Raw genomic sequence first — 17,037 nt, forward strand, 5'->3', positions numbered from 1 at the left:
CGCACCTCTGGAGCACGATTTTTGTTCTCATCCTGAAGCAAAGTTCTTAACCCGAGGTACTACTTCCAGGTTAGTGGAGTCTGTAACCTGAAGCGTCTGTAACCCGAGGTACCACTGTATGTGCATACCACTCACACAGCCCTAAATCTGCCCCTGCTTGCAAGCAGGGCATGATCACAGCAGTTATCTGCTGTTTTATGCCCTGTTTCTGCTGAAACTATAAAACGGGGGGGGGGGGGGCTTTTTATGCCTAAGGGCCACATTCCCTTATAAGGAACCTTTTGGGAATGGGGGCACAAGCCAGTTGTGGGTAAGGCCAGAGGCAAAAGTGGAGCAAGGCGTCTTCACAGTTCAAGGACACTTCAGTCTGGCAAGGAAGGGATGCATCAGGGTTGTGGCCTTGGAAGAGGCATGGCCTAGGGCTGGCTAAAGACCTGGGGACTCACATTTCATCCATCCCCATGACAACGTAGCCAAATTCTCCAGACCTGTATAAGGCAGGGATGTGGAGCGTTTGGCCATCCAGGTGTTGGACTCCAACTCTTACTGGTCTGCCCAAGCACTAGGGTTGATTAGAGATGGGTGAGAAATTCTGTTCAGTTTGTATTTAGAGGCTGAATTTGAATTCTACGAAATAGCACACAAAGCATAGCCCTCCTTCGCAATTCACACTTTCCTGAATTTTGCAATGCCATGTAGCGTGCTAAAAAATGCAGGCACTAAGGTAAAGTGTGCATATAAATGCACGTATTAATGGAAATAGCATACAAAAATGCATTCAGTGTGGGGAAATTGCTTTGCAGAAATGTGCATGTTAGAAAAAAAATTGTATATTAAGGGAAATTTGTACTAAAGTGCTTCTTAATTTTCACGAGGGCTTGTTTTTGTTTTTAATGGCAAACTGTTGTGAAAATGTGGAGAGCCGAACTTAAGATTGGGGAAAAAATGAGGAACTGAAATTGACCCATTCACCTATCCCTAGAGATGATGGGAGCCCGACAACAGGTGCTCCACCCCCTGATATAATATAAGACTTTGTGTGTGTAGAATTGGAAAGGTAAAGGTAAAGGTACCCCTGCCCGTATGGGCCAGTCGTGTCCGACTCTAGGGTTGTGCGCCCATCTCACTTAAGAGGCCAGGGTCCAGCGCTGTCTGGAGACACTTCCGGGTCACGTGGCCAGCGTGATGAAGCTGCTCTGGCGAGCCAGCACCAGCGCAGCACACGGAAACGCTGTTTACCTTCCCGCTATAAAGCGGTACCTATTTATCTACTTGCACTTAGGGGTGCTTTTGAACTGCTAGGTGGGCAGGAGCTGGGACCGAAAGATGGGAGCTCACCCCGCCGCAGGGATTCGAACCGCCAACCATACGATCGGCAAGTCCTAGGCACTGAGGTTTTACCCACAGCGCCACCCGTGTCCCTCCACAGAGCCACCCGCGTCCCTTGGAATTGGAAAGGGGAGTGTTAATGGAGCTGGAAAACAACAGTCCTAACAAAGGTAGGAAGTTTGCCTTTTGTTAGGCAGATTGGCTGATGGTGCTCAACAGCTGGACTTCTGAAAGACTAAGAAATACCTGAAAGGTTTGTACCTCTTCCCCAACCCAAGCTAAGGTTGATGTGGTCTAGATGTCTTCATGAAAAGGACAGGCTTCCCTTTGAGATAGAAGAAGACACAGAGAGCTGAGCTTGAGCTCTGCAAGCACCATAGGGTGCCAGTGACTATCTCTCTATGGACTTTGGCTGTCTCCTGGAGTGTTCAACCTGTGCTTCCAATGATAGTCAACCCATATATTTGTAAATAAGTGAAAACATTATGACGAGCCTCCAGGGACGTCCATCCAAAGGGGTTGGAGCATGGGCCAGGGTTGCACTCCAGGAGCTTCTCATCAGTTAGAGAAGTGGGATGAGCATAACAAGATGATGCCCTTGTTAAAGGTGTAGGAGCCTCTGTCAGGAGCAAATAATCATTGATGGGGAGAACATTTCAAAAGCATATCAAGTGATCCACATGGGCAAGGCCTCTCAGTCTGCATTGCAACTAAGATCTAGCTATCTCCTGCATGTTCCTAGCACTTCCAGATGTTGAAGAGACATCACATACATGTTCTAATTTTAATCCTTACAACAGTCCTGCAAAGGTAAGTCCACATTGTGTCCCCATATTGCAGATGGAGGGGCTGAGGCTGAGGCCTAAGATCAGTTCATGGCGGAGGTGAGAGTGAAACCATGGAATTCCTCATTTGCACCTCGGGGTCTTACCCAATGCACCGTGCTCTTCATAGTTCCCAACAGGGAAAGATCTTCTTACATTTTTAACTTGAACATTTCCATCTGTCAGGGACTGTGTTTTGTGTTGTGTAGGCTCCTATGATGTAAGTAATGGGCCCCGCCTGCTAGCCTGCTCCCTAAAATATCCCTGGTTTGCTCATTTCTATATATAGGGTACCTACATTCTGCATGGACTGGTTGCATCTAGGACCATAAATTACCATATAGCATACATTCAACACAAAAAACAGTGACAATTTGTTGTTGACAAAGGACACCTGGACCTTCAGTAGCTTAGGGCCTCATCAAACCTAAATATGGCCCATCTAAAACAGGGATGGGGACACTTTTGGAGGCTGCATGCCAATAGTGGGTGGGACCAGAGGCAAGAGAGGGTGGAGAAATGAGCATAAATTTTACCTTTGCGCAGGAGGCTAGTTTCTACGCCCGCTCACACACCCTTCTCTGTCCGCCATCCAGGCAAGCAAAAGTAATTTGGACACAATCCAACCAAGCAAACACACAAGAATGTGAAGCAAGGCTGGTGAGGGGGTGTGGCCTGGGAAGGTAGGGTATTAATTTACAAGGCCCTGAACAACTTAGGTCCAGGGTACTGCTTTAAATGCCAGCATGATCACTGAGATCACCTTCAGGAGCATCACTGATGGTTCCCCAAGTTTGCAAGGCTTATCTGACAGCAGCAAGAAACTTTTGTGTCATTGGCACTGTCCTGTTGAATGTCATGCCAACAGAGAATTCAGAAGGAGCCTTTGCTTTGAACCTGAAACATTTTCTGCGCTGCCAAGTTTATGCAGTCATTGCTGTTGCACTGTAAGCTGTGTGGAGATTTAGGGACAGTGCATTTTGTTAAGAGGACAACGTGTCCTCCACGCTAGTGGGAGTGACGACCAGGTTTGCATTGTTTTGGACTAATGTATGGATGCGAATGCAATTCTCCTTGTGGCTGCACTACTCCAAATGTTGCAATGCAGCTCTCGGCTCAAACAAAAAAATATTAATAAAAAGCACATTTTGTCTGAAAATATGTTCCGAAACACATATTTAAATATATAGATGTTCCATAACAGTTGAGTAAACATAGAGTGGCACTGCTAGAGTAAACACCAAGTGTGGCAATAGTTGGCAGGATAATATTGATGAACAGCGGAGCTTATTGAATGGAAGATGCTAATGTTCTCTCAGAGCTTATGAAATGGAAATGGGACTGTTCCTTGGGGCTGCAGCCATGCATCCAGCTGTATGCACATAAGGATTTGTGAATTAAAGGGAAAGTATGAATGCAAAGCCAGGGTGGTTTTTTTTCTTTAAATCAACATAATAAAGTGTATTATTATACTGCATTTTCTTGGAAATCTCCTCCTTCTTAAAACAAGGTCATTCCACAGTCACATGTACTTCTCCAAAGAGGGACACTGTGTCCTAAACCCTGTCTTAATTTCCCCTCTTACAACCTTTCTCATTCACTCCATTAACTTAGAACGCATACAAATACTGTCCCCCTAATACAACACAATGAGGAATGGGTGGTACAACCAAACTAATGTTCATTTTCAGCAGAAAAAAATAGCTTAGAGCCAGCCTTGGGTGGAGCTTGGCCAAACTTTGCCAAAGGTGGAACATCCTTCACCAGCAAAGGAAGGAAAAAACTGATGTACAAGGGGGACAATTGATCGCCAGGATCTTTTTCCTGAAGCTTTTCCCTCCCCTGATTTCAGGGTCTTTTGGCTGAAGCTTTTTCTTCCGTTGAGGTTCATCACGAATTCTGATTGATCGTCTCCCGGATCCATGGCACGACACAGCACACTTTTGCATACACACCCGGGTTCCCTCTCTGTGCGCACACTTGTGTTCCCCAAGAAACCACACCTTCGAGTTGCCCCCCGCAGGTGAGTGGGCCCCCAGAGTCACCCTGCATGGAGAAATGGAAGAAGTTTTCAGCAGGTGCACGTTTCCATTCTGTGTCTTCCTCTACATGGTGCTACTTAGGTAAGGTAAAGGGACCCCTGATCATTAGGTCCAGTCATGGCCGACTCTGGGGTTGCGGCGCTCATCTCGCTTTATTGGCCGAGGGAGCTGGTGTACAGCTTCTGGGTCATGTGGCCAGCATGACTAAGCCACTTCTGGCGAACCAGAGCAGCGCACGGAAATGCCGTTTACCTTCCCGCCTATTTATCTACTTGCACTTTGGTGTGCTTTCGAACTGCTAGGTTGGCAGGAGCAGGGGCGAGGAACGGGAGCTCACTCCGTCATGGGGATTCGAACCGCCGACCTTCTGATCGGCAAGTCCTAGGCTCTGTGGCCACCCGCCTCCCTATGATGCTACTTAAACTCAGTTAAATGGCCTGCTTTGTTTCGCATAACATAGCAAGCATACTTGGGTCTGTTATGTTCACCAGGGGAGAGCCATTGCTCAGTGGCAGAGTGTAGTTTTGTGTGCTTGAGGTTTCAACATTCAGTTTGGTCAGAGTGGTTGGTGGGGCTGCTTACCTGGCTTCCCAGCGCCAAGGCCTATAACCAAGAGGGAGAGGGTAGGAAGGATAGTGCAGTGCAGGTGCAGTGCAGGTGCGACAGCGGAGACAATGCAGTGCACCTCACTGACCTCCCTGCCATCTTGCCCCTCTCCTTCTTGGCTGCTAGCAGTGGCCTCCTGCTTTGGGGAAGTACTAGAAGAAAAATAGTACTAGAAGAAGTTGTCCTCATCTGAATTTTGAATATGGTTCTCCGTGCAAAAATGTATAGTGGTACCTCTGGTTAGGAACTTAATTCGTTCCAGAGATCCGTTCTTAACCTGAAACCATTCTTAACCTGAGGTGCCACTTTAGCTAATGGGGCCTCCTGTTGCTGCCGCACCGCCACAGCGTGATTTCTGTTCTCATCCTGGGGCAAAGTTCTTAACCCGAGGTACTACTTCCGGGTTAGCGGAGTTTGTAACCCGAAGTGTCTGTAACCCGAGGTGTCTGTAACCTGAGGTATCACTGTACCAAAATGCGCACTAAAAATGCATATTTTAGGATAAAATGTACACAAAATCTTCCAAAAGAAATAAGCTGCCTATACTGGCCCTTTAGTTTGTTTTGACCCTAGAGAAGAGGTTGACCCTAGAGAAGAGGTCAGCAACATACTGTCCTGTAGGTCACATCCACCCATCAAGGCCTTTTCTTTCTGAAAAGCTTTCCCCATTGACCCTTTTCTTTTGGAAAACCTACAAGTAAGTTGCGTGGCAAGGTGGGATTGAAGAGGGATTTGGTGGAGTGGGTGCACCTCTGGTGCCCACCAGTTGCTGATCTCTGCCTTAGAGACCTGAACACAGATTTGCTATCTAATTGGGGGGAGGTGTTATTGGGTTGTTGTTTTTATTTGATGATATATTTTTTGGTTTTATATTATGATTTTGTTCTATGAGCTGCCCTGAGACCTCTGGGTATAGGGTGGTATATAAATTCAATAAATGATAACAATAATGATAACACCACCACCACCACAATCGTATCTTGGTTTTTGAACGCCTTGTGAGTCGAACGTTGCAAACCTGGAAGTGACTGTTCCGGTTTGTGAAATATTTTTGGAAGCTGAATGTCCAGCAGGGCTTTCACGGCTTCTGATTCGCTGCAGGAGCTTCCTGCAGCGAATCAGAAGCCGCACTTTGGTTTTTGAATATTTTGGAAGTCAAATGGACTTCCGGAATTGATTCCATTCGACTTCCAAGGTACGACTGTAATAATAATAAATTCCATACATTAAAAATAAATAAATGCAGAGTGATGCAGATATGGGAGGGAACAGGCTAGTAAATGAAAATGTGTGAATCTGACAGGGACCAAAAACAGATTGATCTGTCCATGCTGAAGACCCTAACCCTTTTTCAGCCTCTCAAAAGGTGTAGTCTATCTTCACATCAGCCCTCCTCTCACCTGGCAAGAGTCTGTGCCTCCTTCCTGTACTCCAGCACACATCATGAACGGTGTAATAGCACCACGATACGCCATATTACACTGTGATGTTGGGACAACGTTGACATCTGCACACTGCAGCTGAGCTGGAAGCTGAGCTGGAAGAGATATGTAGAGCACCAAAAGGTCAGTGGTAGTGGTGAAACAGGAAAAAAAAGTCCAAGCAGACAGAAAGGGATGCTAAAAAGAGACGTTGAAGAACACATTGCTGAAAACTTTAATACCAACAACAAGAAGTTCTTTAGATATGTTAATATCCCCTCCCACCTTCTAAAGTTTGCAAGCTTACCTTGAGGAGATCTGATGGTACCCCAGCCCGAGACACTGCATACCCTCCCGTCAGTAGGGCTGCTTGTAGGTAGGTTGATAGTCTTTACAGTTTCGGAAAGTCTGGCACAGGGGCGAAGTCGGAGAAGCATGAAATCCTTGTCATTTTGTCTCCGGTTGTACCCAGGGTACACTTTAACTTCAGCGATATCCAAGCACTGTTCTCCCTGTTCAACCCTCTTCAAGTTGTGCTTTCCTAAGCACACCTTCATTCTGTATGGGGGCACAAGGCAAATGCAAAACTGAACAAAAGAATAGATCGTGGCTGAGCTGTGTGAATGCTGATCACAGATCAATCCGGTTTATGCCTCTTTGTCAGATTGCCAGGCTGTTAAAGTAAGGCCAGAGGAAGCATTCTTTCCCCCTCCGTGTCGCTGCATCTTGCTACAGCCTTCACTTACCCGGGTCTGGGTCTGCAATGGGCTGCTGAGAGCACCCAACATGGATGCACTAAGCTTCCTCCACAATAAATGTTCCAGTTGCCTCTGCGTCCGGTTACAATGGCCGCCTGGTAAGGTCTGGACTGTTGTGGACAAACGTACCCTCCAATTATTCGATCAGCTGTGCCTGGCTGGGCAAAAGCTGCAACAAAACAAAACAAAAACTTTGTGGTTATTTCCGTCATGTTTTTTATACCAGTGGTTTGTTTCAGGAACTCGATTTCATGTAAGCTTAATGTGGGCAATATTTTAAAAATTGTGAAATAATGAGAGATCCTGAGTATGTAATCTTGCCTTAACACAGATTGGTGGACCACAGGATGTCTGCTAAAAGAAGGAACAGAAATAGCTGCCTACCATTGGTCCATCTAGCTCAGTATTGTCTACACAGATCGGCAGCATCTCTCTAGGATTTCAGGTGGGGAACATTCCCAGCCCTACCTGGAGATGCTGAGGTTTGAACTTGGGACTTTTTACATACAAAGAAGATGCTCCATCACTGACCTGTGGTCCTTCCTCATTCAATGACCATTCAGGACCCACACAAAAAGTTGTTTTCCCAACCTGTGCTTCACAATTCACTCGTCAACATGGTTCGCCAGTGGCACCAATGCTCTTCAGAGTCTTGTGAAGGCTAGGCACATAGAAAAAATGCCATGTACCAGGGCAGACTATTTGTCCATCTAAGCACAGCATTGCCTACTCGGACGGGCAGTGGATCTCTCGGGTCTCAGGCAGAGTTCTATCACATCACATGACACCTGCCTTTTAGTAAGAGATGCCAGGCATCAAAGCCAGGATGTTCTATGTGCAAGTGTGTGCTCTGCGTGCTCTACTACCACTGAGTTACGACCCCTCCATTATCTCTCTTCAGAAATTTCAGATGCCCCATATGTGAATGTGTGCAAATTCTGACCTATAGCAGATGGGAGAGGAGGCTGAGTGAAGGGACTTGGCAACCTTCCCTGCTTCAGTAGTACTTCTAAAGATAAAGGCAGACTCTCCAGTTGCAACCTGGTAGCTACTAACATGAGTCTGACCAAACTGCGGGAGGCAGTGGAAGACAGGAGTGCCTGGCGAGCTCTGGTCCATGGGGTCACGAAGAGTCGGATACAGGTAAACGACTAAACAACAACAGTTCTCTATCTTATAACAGGGACAGCCAATATGGTGCTCTGCACATGAGGTTGGACTATAGCTCCCATCAGCCATAGACATCAGCCTTGCCAGCTGTGACTTATGGGAGTCCAATAATACCTGGAGGGCATCTGTTGGCTACCCCTGCACTACAGTATCATAGCTTCTTCCTATACAGTGCCGTGGGATCCAAGTATGGAGGAAATAATACACATGGAGCATATAATTCTTACAACAGGAGTAAACAACTCTTGTGGGACATTATTGCAGTCAAACCAACAGCTCATGGTTTACCGGCAAATTTGGGTTTGCGCAATGAACACAAAAACATAAGAAGAGCCTGCTGGATCAAGCCAGTGGCCTGTCTAGCCTAACATCCTGTTGTCACATTGGCCAACCAGATGCCTATGAGAAGCAGACAAGCAGAAGAACAGCCTTCTCCCTGTTTGTGATTCCCAGCAACTGACATTCAGAGGCATATTGGCTCCAACAGTGGGGACAGAACACAGCACAGGAACACAGGAAGTTGCCTTATAGCGAGACAGACCATTGACCCATCTATCTCAGTATTGTCTACACTGGCAGGCAGTGGCTCTCCAGGGTTTCAGGAAAGAGTCTCTCCCATCTGGAGGTGTTGGGGGTTGAACCCGGGATCTTCCCCATGCAAAACAGAAGCTCTCCCACTGAGCTGCAGCCCTACAGAACAAACGCCCAGTAAAGCAGGTACGTAATATGGAAGCGTTCCAGGATCAGGACTGTCCATTGGTTAAGTAGGGATGTTGGGACAAGATGTCTACTGCTGTTTGACGTTAGGTATCTTTATAATTGCTGTCTGATAGGCAGCATGTTAACAACCTTGTTTATCATTCCATCAACCTGTCTGGTAGGTCCTTATTACTTTCAGGTGAGAAATTGAGAGAGCGTGCCAGCACATTGCTGCCTCAGAACCCAGTTTGCCCAGCGCTCTTTGATTACCTGTAAGTCTCCCCATTTAAAATCCACATAAATGGTTAAAACATTAAAAAAAAATAATCACACTGGTTGGAATGTGGGAAGTTTCAACCCTCCCAGATACCAAATACTGTACATATTATTTTTATCTGAGGCAAAGGCAGATGACCCCCCCACTTTCATGAATATCACTTCATCACTGAGCTAGAAAGAGGCTCTTAAGGTTTCTGCTAGCTGCCATTTTATTTGCCCAATACTAATACTACTAATTTTTATTATTGTTATTGTTATTATTATTATTAACCACCTTTCACCCTAAGGTCCAGGGTAGGTTACAACATTAAAACACAATATTAAAAACAGTTTAAAACAACTTACCATCACAGAAGGGAGGGGAGGTGTCCTAAAAATATTCACCTAGAGCAGGCATAGGCAAACTCGGCCCTCCAGATGTTCTGGGACTACAACTCCCATCATCCCTAGCTAACAGAACTAGTGGTCAGGAATGATGGGAGTTGCAGTCCCAAAACATCTGAGGGGCCGAGTTTGCCTATGCCTGACCTAGAGTGTCAAATACCAGGATGGAGAGCTTCATCTTTAGCATTTGCTAGAAGCTTTAGAGAAGGAGTTACACGACTTAGGGGCTGTCACAGAGAACGCCCTCTGCTGGGCCACCACCACCTTGTGGTCTTGGGGACTTCCAAGAGGTCCCCACCTTGCCAATCTAAGCACCTGAGAGGGTCTGTGTGGAAGAAGGCGGTCTTCCAGATATTTGGGGGGCCTGAATCATTTAAGGCTTTAAACATAAAATGAGCACTTTGCAGTGGGTTCAGAAACCAGTGAAGCTGTTTTAAAACAGAGGTCAGAGATGGCCTAAAGATGAGGCAGAGGGAAGCACCAGCCTCACGTGGTGGAAGCACAAGAGGAGAGGCATTCCAGCACACCCTGTTGCCACTCATCCTCCCAGCCCTGGGGTGGAGAAGGTGAGCGGAAACACTTTGCAGAATGCCCCTTCTCTCGGAATGTTTGGCAAGAGAAAGGGCTTTGTGAAGGACAGGCAGGGCAGGAACCTGAAGGGGGGGGCAGAGGAGGGTGGCAGGCATGAGGTAATCTAGGAGAAGGGGCCAGTGATGTGTGGGGTTCTGTGCCACCTGTGAGGCAGCGGGGAGAGGAAGAGGCCAGGTAGCCAGAGATGGGAAGAGAAGTGAGGCAGGCGATAGAGTTGCAGGAGAGCACAGAGGTGGAAGAGACAGTCCCAGGGAGTGCCTGGCCATTAGAATCTGCTGAAGCTGCCATGCAGGAGAAGCTGCTGGCTGCTTGCATGCGCCATGTCAGAAGAAGGCATTTAATGTGCTGGTGGAGATGAGGTCACACTGCTGCTCCAACTGTCTGGGTTGGAGCACAGGTCTGAAGACACAGACGCCCAGCTAGCTATTTAGCAGAAGCAGTGCTTGCGATTATTTCGCCTTGGAAGCTGATGTAACCAAGTGCTTTGCCAATAAAGAACTAAACCAGGGGCCAGCAACCTAAGGCCTATGGGCCACAAGCGGCCCACGGGGGTCGTTTAATGGCCTATGAGCCACCCCCAAACCGAGCGGCCAGCTTGGCAAGTCCCCACGCGCTGTGCTAAACCGGTGTGGGGACTCACTTCCATGGTGCTGGAAACTACGTCTGCGCAGACTCAGATGCCGGAAATTGCGGGTGTGATCTGGCCCACAGAGGGATCTCCACTGGAGTGAACCAGCCCAAAGTAAACCTTTCCAACCCCTGAACTAAACTTTCAATGGTGCGTCCTCATTAGGGGGGCTGGTGTGCTCAGAACAGGCATTCTGGAGTGCTGCGTTGCCAGTGATCTTCCTGCCTCTGGGCTGGAGAAGGCGAGTGAGAGCACCCTGCAGAACATCCCTCCTCTTGCTGAGTTTGGTGAGGTGGGGTGTTCTGATAGCAGCAGAAGTGAGGGGTTGCAGCGTGGCAGCACTCCCCATCTCACCTCAGATGGTGAAATGAGACAGTTATATGATATCTAAACAGAACCACAGCCAGCAATCTGGCTGCTCCATTTTGGACCAATTGAAGTTTCCAAGTCATCTTCAAGGACAGCTCCAAGTAACAGTGTATTGCTATACTCCAGTCTAGAAGTTACCAGAGCATGGCGGACAGCGAACATATCATCTCTTGCTCAACAAAGAAAGCAAATCAACTGGAGCTGGAGGAAAAGGTACTGCTACCACTAAGGCCACCTGAGCCTCCAAACAACAGTCTTGAAGCCAGGGGCACCTGCAAACTGCGAACCTGTTCTTTCCAGGGAAGTGCCACCCCATTCAGAGCAGGTCACCTCCTGTATGTGAAAACTTGAGACACATATCACCTCCATCTTTTGGGGATTCACCTTCAGCTTATTGGTCCACAAGCAGCCCATGACTGCCTCCAGCACAGGCCTAAAACATCAATGACCTCTTCTGGTTCAGTCAGAACAGAGATGATACCCTGGGTATAACATCATTTGGAGGGGGGGGGGAGCCTCTACAGGTAGCTCCAACCAGAAGGAAAACCACTCAGTGCCTCCCAATACATTTCGCTGCCTAAGGCAAAAGATAAGATGGCACCCTTCCTCCTCATCTTACCTCCTTCAACTGACAGGACTGGCAATGGAATCTTACTTCAGCACTGGGTTAAGAGAGGCCCTTAAGGTCACTCCTGGCTGCCATCTTATTTTCCCCCAAGATACCCTGGATGTAGTAACATCATCCTGGGTGGGGAAAGGGCAGTCTTCACTGAGGGTAAGTAAGTAAGTAAGTAAGTAAGTAAGTAAGTAAGTAAGTAAGTAAATGTCAGCACGCAGTGGTGGAGGAAAATAGATAAGGCTCAAATTACCACAGGTAAGCCCCTCAAACCCTTAAGAAATTTCATGGCTCCCCTTCTGAGAAACTGAATATGGGACAGGGAATTAGGGGGGTGTACTCTGTGACCACTCAAAAAGCCATGAATGTCAGGGGCTGGCTGAGGAAGAGTGGTGGCAACCACCCAACCAAGAGCCCCCCCCCAGGGAAGGCGCAGAGGAAGAGGAGCCTGGGGACTGGTGGTGGGACACTGGCCACACCTCAGAGGAGGGGATGAGCTGGGAAGTGCTAGAAGCAGGGCACCTGAGGGTAAGTAAAGAGACAGAAACTGGCAGAAACTGCCCCAGCGCAGGACACAGTGAGGAGGCTTCCGGTTTGGATGCAGGCGCCGGCAGCGATGACAGAGGGGAGGTAGACCCAGCAGTTCTCCCTCAGAGCCACTCTGACAGCTTCTCTGCTGACAGCTTGCCGCCATTCCTAGAACGAAGTGTTTGTTGCTTGTTGCTGAGCAGTGAGTCAGGCAGACAAAGAGGGTTTCCCCTTGAGCTCGCTGGAGCAAAAGATACCAGAGGGAGCAGCCTGATGCAGAGGGCTAGAGAGTGAAGGAGGGGTTACACACCAGTTTTGAACAACTGCTTCATTAGGCAGCTTTTAGAAGTCTCTGTTTGTTCTTTGTTTTGCAAGTTAGCCAAGCATATCTCTCTCTCTCTCTCTCTCTCTCTCTCTCTCCATGGCCATTGGCTAATGCGAATAAAGTTTATCTTCTCTTCTCTTCTCTTCTCTTCTCTTCTCTTCTCTTCTCTTCTCTTCTCTTATCCTATCTTCTCTTCTCTCCTCTCTCTCTCTCTCTCTCTCTCTCTCTCTCTCTCTCTCTCTCTCCTGCGAATGACCTGCTCTGCCTGTCGGCTCCCTGATACTGGAGGGATACACATTTCCAAAATCAACAAATAACAACAACAACTTAGGAACATAACAAAGAGACCTTCTATTCTAGCATCCTGTTCTCACAGTGGCCAACCAGAGGCCTATGGGGAGCCTGAAAGAAGGATCTGAGCAGAAGACCACTACTATTCTCATTGCTCCCAACACTATAGGCACAACAAGGGGGGGGGGAGAAGAAACCAGTGAGCATGGTTGCTGCCCCCATGTCACTTTGCTTATTTCCTTACCTCCAGAGCTCATCAGGAGCAGCCCAAACGCCAACAGCTTCATCGTTGCACTGGCAGATCAAGAGACCAGTCTTCCCAAGGAACTTGCTGCAGGGTAAAACATTTACGGTGAACAATTGTGATGGATGGATGTCAGATTGAGTCACTGATACCGGTACCACAGCACACACCCAAATGACGATAATGAACAACATTATCATCGGTAATTGTTTATGTAAACAACTCACCAGTAGTTATTATTCATGATACATTATTGTTAGCGCTTATGCTGAAGCAAACGTCAAGGTAAATGCTTCCTGTTTGGTTGAGGACACGTGTGACCCCCCCACAGGGTCAGGGCTGAATGGAAAAGAGGATGTGATTTCTTTCCTATCAGCCTAACAACAACACTAATAAAATAAATGAAGGAGCAAAGCAATGATAATAACAGAATAGATGAATTACTATGTTGGTTTAACTGGTTGTTAGCTGCTTTGGGGACTGAAGAGCAGAATGATAAGTTATGAAATGAATAGCAAACGCAAGACAAAGCTTTTAAAGCATTTTGAAAATCAGATGTGTTGTCCCTTAGAGGGGTGCATTATTATGAACCAATGCTAGTTCCACTCAGACCAGACCTATTGGAATTAATGGACATGACTAACTTAGGTCAATTGATGTCAATGGGTCTACTCTAGGTGGAACTTAGTTGGATGCAACCCCAGGGCAGAGACATTGAAATTAGTGGACCCAAGTTAACCATGTCAATTAATTTCAATGGGTGTACTCTGATGATGGTCAACACTAGATGCAACCCCAGGAATCCAAGTGAGAAAAAAGAGGGGCAGTGTGAAGTGATGAGAGAAAGGTTGGGCAACTTGGGGCCCTCCAGGTGTCATTGGACTACACCTCTCATCATCCCTGATGAGGTGGCAGTAGGATAGACAGCAGATATATTCTGTCTGCAGGCAGATGCAAATTCCAGCAGAGTATCATTGCAATCAGGTTGTAATCAGAGAGCATTTTTCATTCAACATCCCTGGTAATTGGGGGAGTAATTTTACGAGAGACAGAGCACTCTGGATTTACCTTGAAGCAGTCACATGGTGAAGAGGCTTCATGGTCAAAATGCAGGTGACTGCTAAAATCTTTGTTTATTTATATTATGCTGTTGAACTGAATTCCTTCCTGTCCTTTAATCTTACCTGATTAGTGTATTTAGAAGCTCTTTTATCTTATTGTTATTTTATTGATGTTTAATTATATATTGAGTGCGATCTTGCAGTTGGAGTCCAGCAACATCTGGAGGACCAGATGTTCTTGTCCATTTCTGTGTTAAAGTCCTGGATTGGGGCAAGCCTGGGGACCCTGTGGCCCTCTCATTGGTGTTCATCTGGTAGGTTGGGACCTACTGCTGGGTTGCAGCTTAATCTAAGGCAATCTGAGACACAACAGCAGTACTACCATCATACAGACACGAGGGGGAATTATGGAGATGGGGATCTCCCAATGCATGTTTGGACTAAAGGTGGGTCTCAGATCTGAAAAAGTTAGGGAAATCCCTAACTCACCAAGGGTTCGACTACCCTCACGTGGTTTAGTCGGCCAGTTGAAGCCATTCCCAGGGTGTGGCCGCTGTTGCATCCGGACAGCTTCTAGAAGCCACAGGTGAAAGCTAAGCACAGGGTGGGGACCTAAGGTGGACAAGCTACCGCAGAAGGAGCATGACATGTCCCCCACCAGAGGAACTACCTCTCCCCTAACCCCTCATACACCCCTGCTTATATAACTCCTGCATATTTATAGGTGCTCTCTGTATCTAACAGAAATTCACTTGTACTAAAAGCAAGCTAAATTCTAACAAAGGCCCACAGTATAATTCCAAAGCATAATTCCAAGAATTAGACAACTTCTTATCCAGGTTTCCATCAATACAACTGCCAATGGTGACCAGAAATGTAATTCTAGTGAACTGAAGGGAAAGCCTGTAGTAAATGCTACTGTGGGAATGATATTTGGGAATATGGTATTATTTTAAAAGCCACTTGGTGGGAGAGAAAGGGGTGGGGAGAGAGAAAATATTTCAAAGTGACTGTGTCTTTTACCCTTTGCCTTCTGCAATAGTGGCCAAGGTTGCTTTTACTAATAGATAGATAGATAGATAGATAGATAGATAGATAGATAGATAGGCTGCCATTTGTGGTAGCCATACAGCTTGGCATTCATCAGGCCAGCCAAAAGTTTCAATCAATGATTACGATCACAGATCAGCCATACACATGACATATTTAAAACCTTGTCACACCACTTTAACATTCATGGCTTCCTCCCCAAAGAATCCAATGGAATCGTAGTTTGTTAAGGGTTCTTGGAACTGTAGCTCTGTGAGGGGTAACCTATAGTTCCAATGATTCTTTGGGGGAAGCCATGATGGTTAAAGTGGTATGAATGTGTTTCAAATATAAGGTGTGGAAGTCACTGCAGCCAACTGTGAAAGTTCAGACTCATCTGAATTTTGTGATGCAAGTCTCCAAATCATGTGTTTGAAAATTCACAGGCAAGATGGGCATAAATGCACATATTTGGATTCCAGAATTTCACATTTTGGGTTACACATTCCAACAGGACAATCCAGCAGATGCCTACCCAGAAGTCGGTTCCATTCAGTTCATTCGGGCCTATTCTAAGGGATAGCATAGCAGTCTAAATCCATGTTCTTATTTTGGAGTAGAATGAGCACACAAACAGGGAGAGACTACACATATTTTTGTGCCAAGACTTGAGTCCCAACAACAACAAGAGTAGCAGTGAACAAGACAACCAGATTTCACCAAAATTCCCAGTATTCTGATACTCTTAAGAAATTCATGCATTCTGAAATCTCATTGGGATGCTGTAGATATCTGTAGTAAGGAACTCTGTTCAGTAAGGAACAGTAGAGTTCAGTAAGGAACTCTGAAAACAATGATGTATGGGCGGTATTCTCAAGTATCAGGTTCAATTCAACTCTGAACTCTGAACTTCAAATTGGAAACATTCACCAGACTCACACACAATGTCGCTTCAACTCTTTGAATCCAACTACCCTTCGTTAAGATCAACCCACCTGTAAGATCAACGCCCCTGTAGCTCCATGTTGCATTTCTATCATCCAACTGTATAATCCACTTAGAAGCCAGCTGTGGCGTTAAGCAGTATATAAAATAAATAAATAAATAAATAAATAACTACCAGGATATATTTTTTAAAAAAAGAAGCAAGGAAACACAGGGATTTCCCCTTGCAAAATTGCCTTCCAACATCCTGAGAAACAGTAGCCAAGAATGACTCCCAATCTCTCCTATTGTTTGACTGCCAAGGCTGCAAGAGAAGGAAAACATAGGCATGGATGGCGTGATGGATGCCTTTGCAGCTTAGCTCCTTGACAGCCGTGATGACGGATGGGTGTTTTAATTATTTATTTGAGGTTCTCCATCGAACAGCTCCCCAACGGCAGCCATCAATATGCCGTTTCATATTTTGAATAGCACTCCCGGCGACACACGCAGATAACCGGAAATAGCTGAAACAAGAATTGCCTGCTGATTAATAAGCACAGTTTCTTTGCCTCCTGGATAACATTCTAAACATAACCCTAAGAGCGAATCTACATGTAGGTTTACCTGCCGTTCCTGACGGAGAAGCCCTGGGTGGAAGGAGCTTCAACAGTGATGTCTGGTAGGAGAGCAGGTGAATAACTAGTGGAGAAGTTAGCATTTAAATGCCAGGGGAGCAGGGCGGCCTTGATGGATTCCCTTCCTGGTGCATCACAGCTTTGAAGGCTCTCGCTGTGACTCAAAGCCGCGGCTGTCTATCTTCTGATCTCTGAACTTCATCAAGAAAACCCACGTTAAGAGCTGAATGGGCCAAGCTGCTGATAGGTCCACCCTCCACCTCTTCATATGATTGCTCTTG

General features: G+C 46.5%; 1 protein-coding gene across 1 annotated transcript; it reads right to left on the bottom strand.

Moving 5' to 3' along the window:
* Positions 1 to 3,575: 3,575 nt before the first annotated feature.
* On the bottom strand, positions 3,576 to 12,906 carry LOC114602895 (kallikrein-14-like). The gene is made up of 5 exons (XM_028741623.2): positions 12,864 to 12,906; positions 6,969 to 7,149; positions 6,530 to 6,780; positions 6,202 to 6,338; positions 3,576 to 4,199 (listed from the first exon to the last, which is right to left on the bottom strand). The coding sequence occupies exons 1-5, from the start codon at positions 12,904 to 12,906 to the stop codon at positions 4,044 to 4,046; spliced, it is 768 nt and encodes a 255-aa protein (XP_028597456.2). The 3' UTR covers positions 3,576 to 4,043.
* Between the last annotated feature and the right edge of the window lie 4,131 nt (positions 12,907 to 17,037).

Source organism: Podarcis muralis, chromosome 7 (genome assembly GCF_964188315.1).
Source record: "Podarcis muralis chromosome 7, rPodMur119.hap1.1, whole genome shotgun sequence".
Lineage (NCBI taxonomy): Eukaryota > Metazoa > Chordata > Lepidosauria > Squamata > Lacertidae > Podarcis > Podarcis muralis.

Bases quoted from the DNA above. Each gene is read 5' to 3' on its own strand.
- LOC114602895 (XM_028741623.2), bottom strand. From the start codon at position 12,906: ATGTTCCTAAGTTGTTGTTGTTATTTGTTGATTTTGGAAATGT. The intron at 6,339-6,529 runs GTAAGCTTGCAA...TATCTCTTCCAG, and splicing joins TACCATCAGATCTCCTCAAG to CTCAGCTTCCAGCTCAGCTG. The intron at 4,200-6,201 runs GTGAGAGGAGGG...TTCTCCATGCAG, and splicing joins GAGGCACAGACTCTTGCCAG to GGTGACTCTGGGGGCCCACT.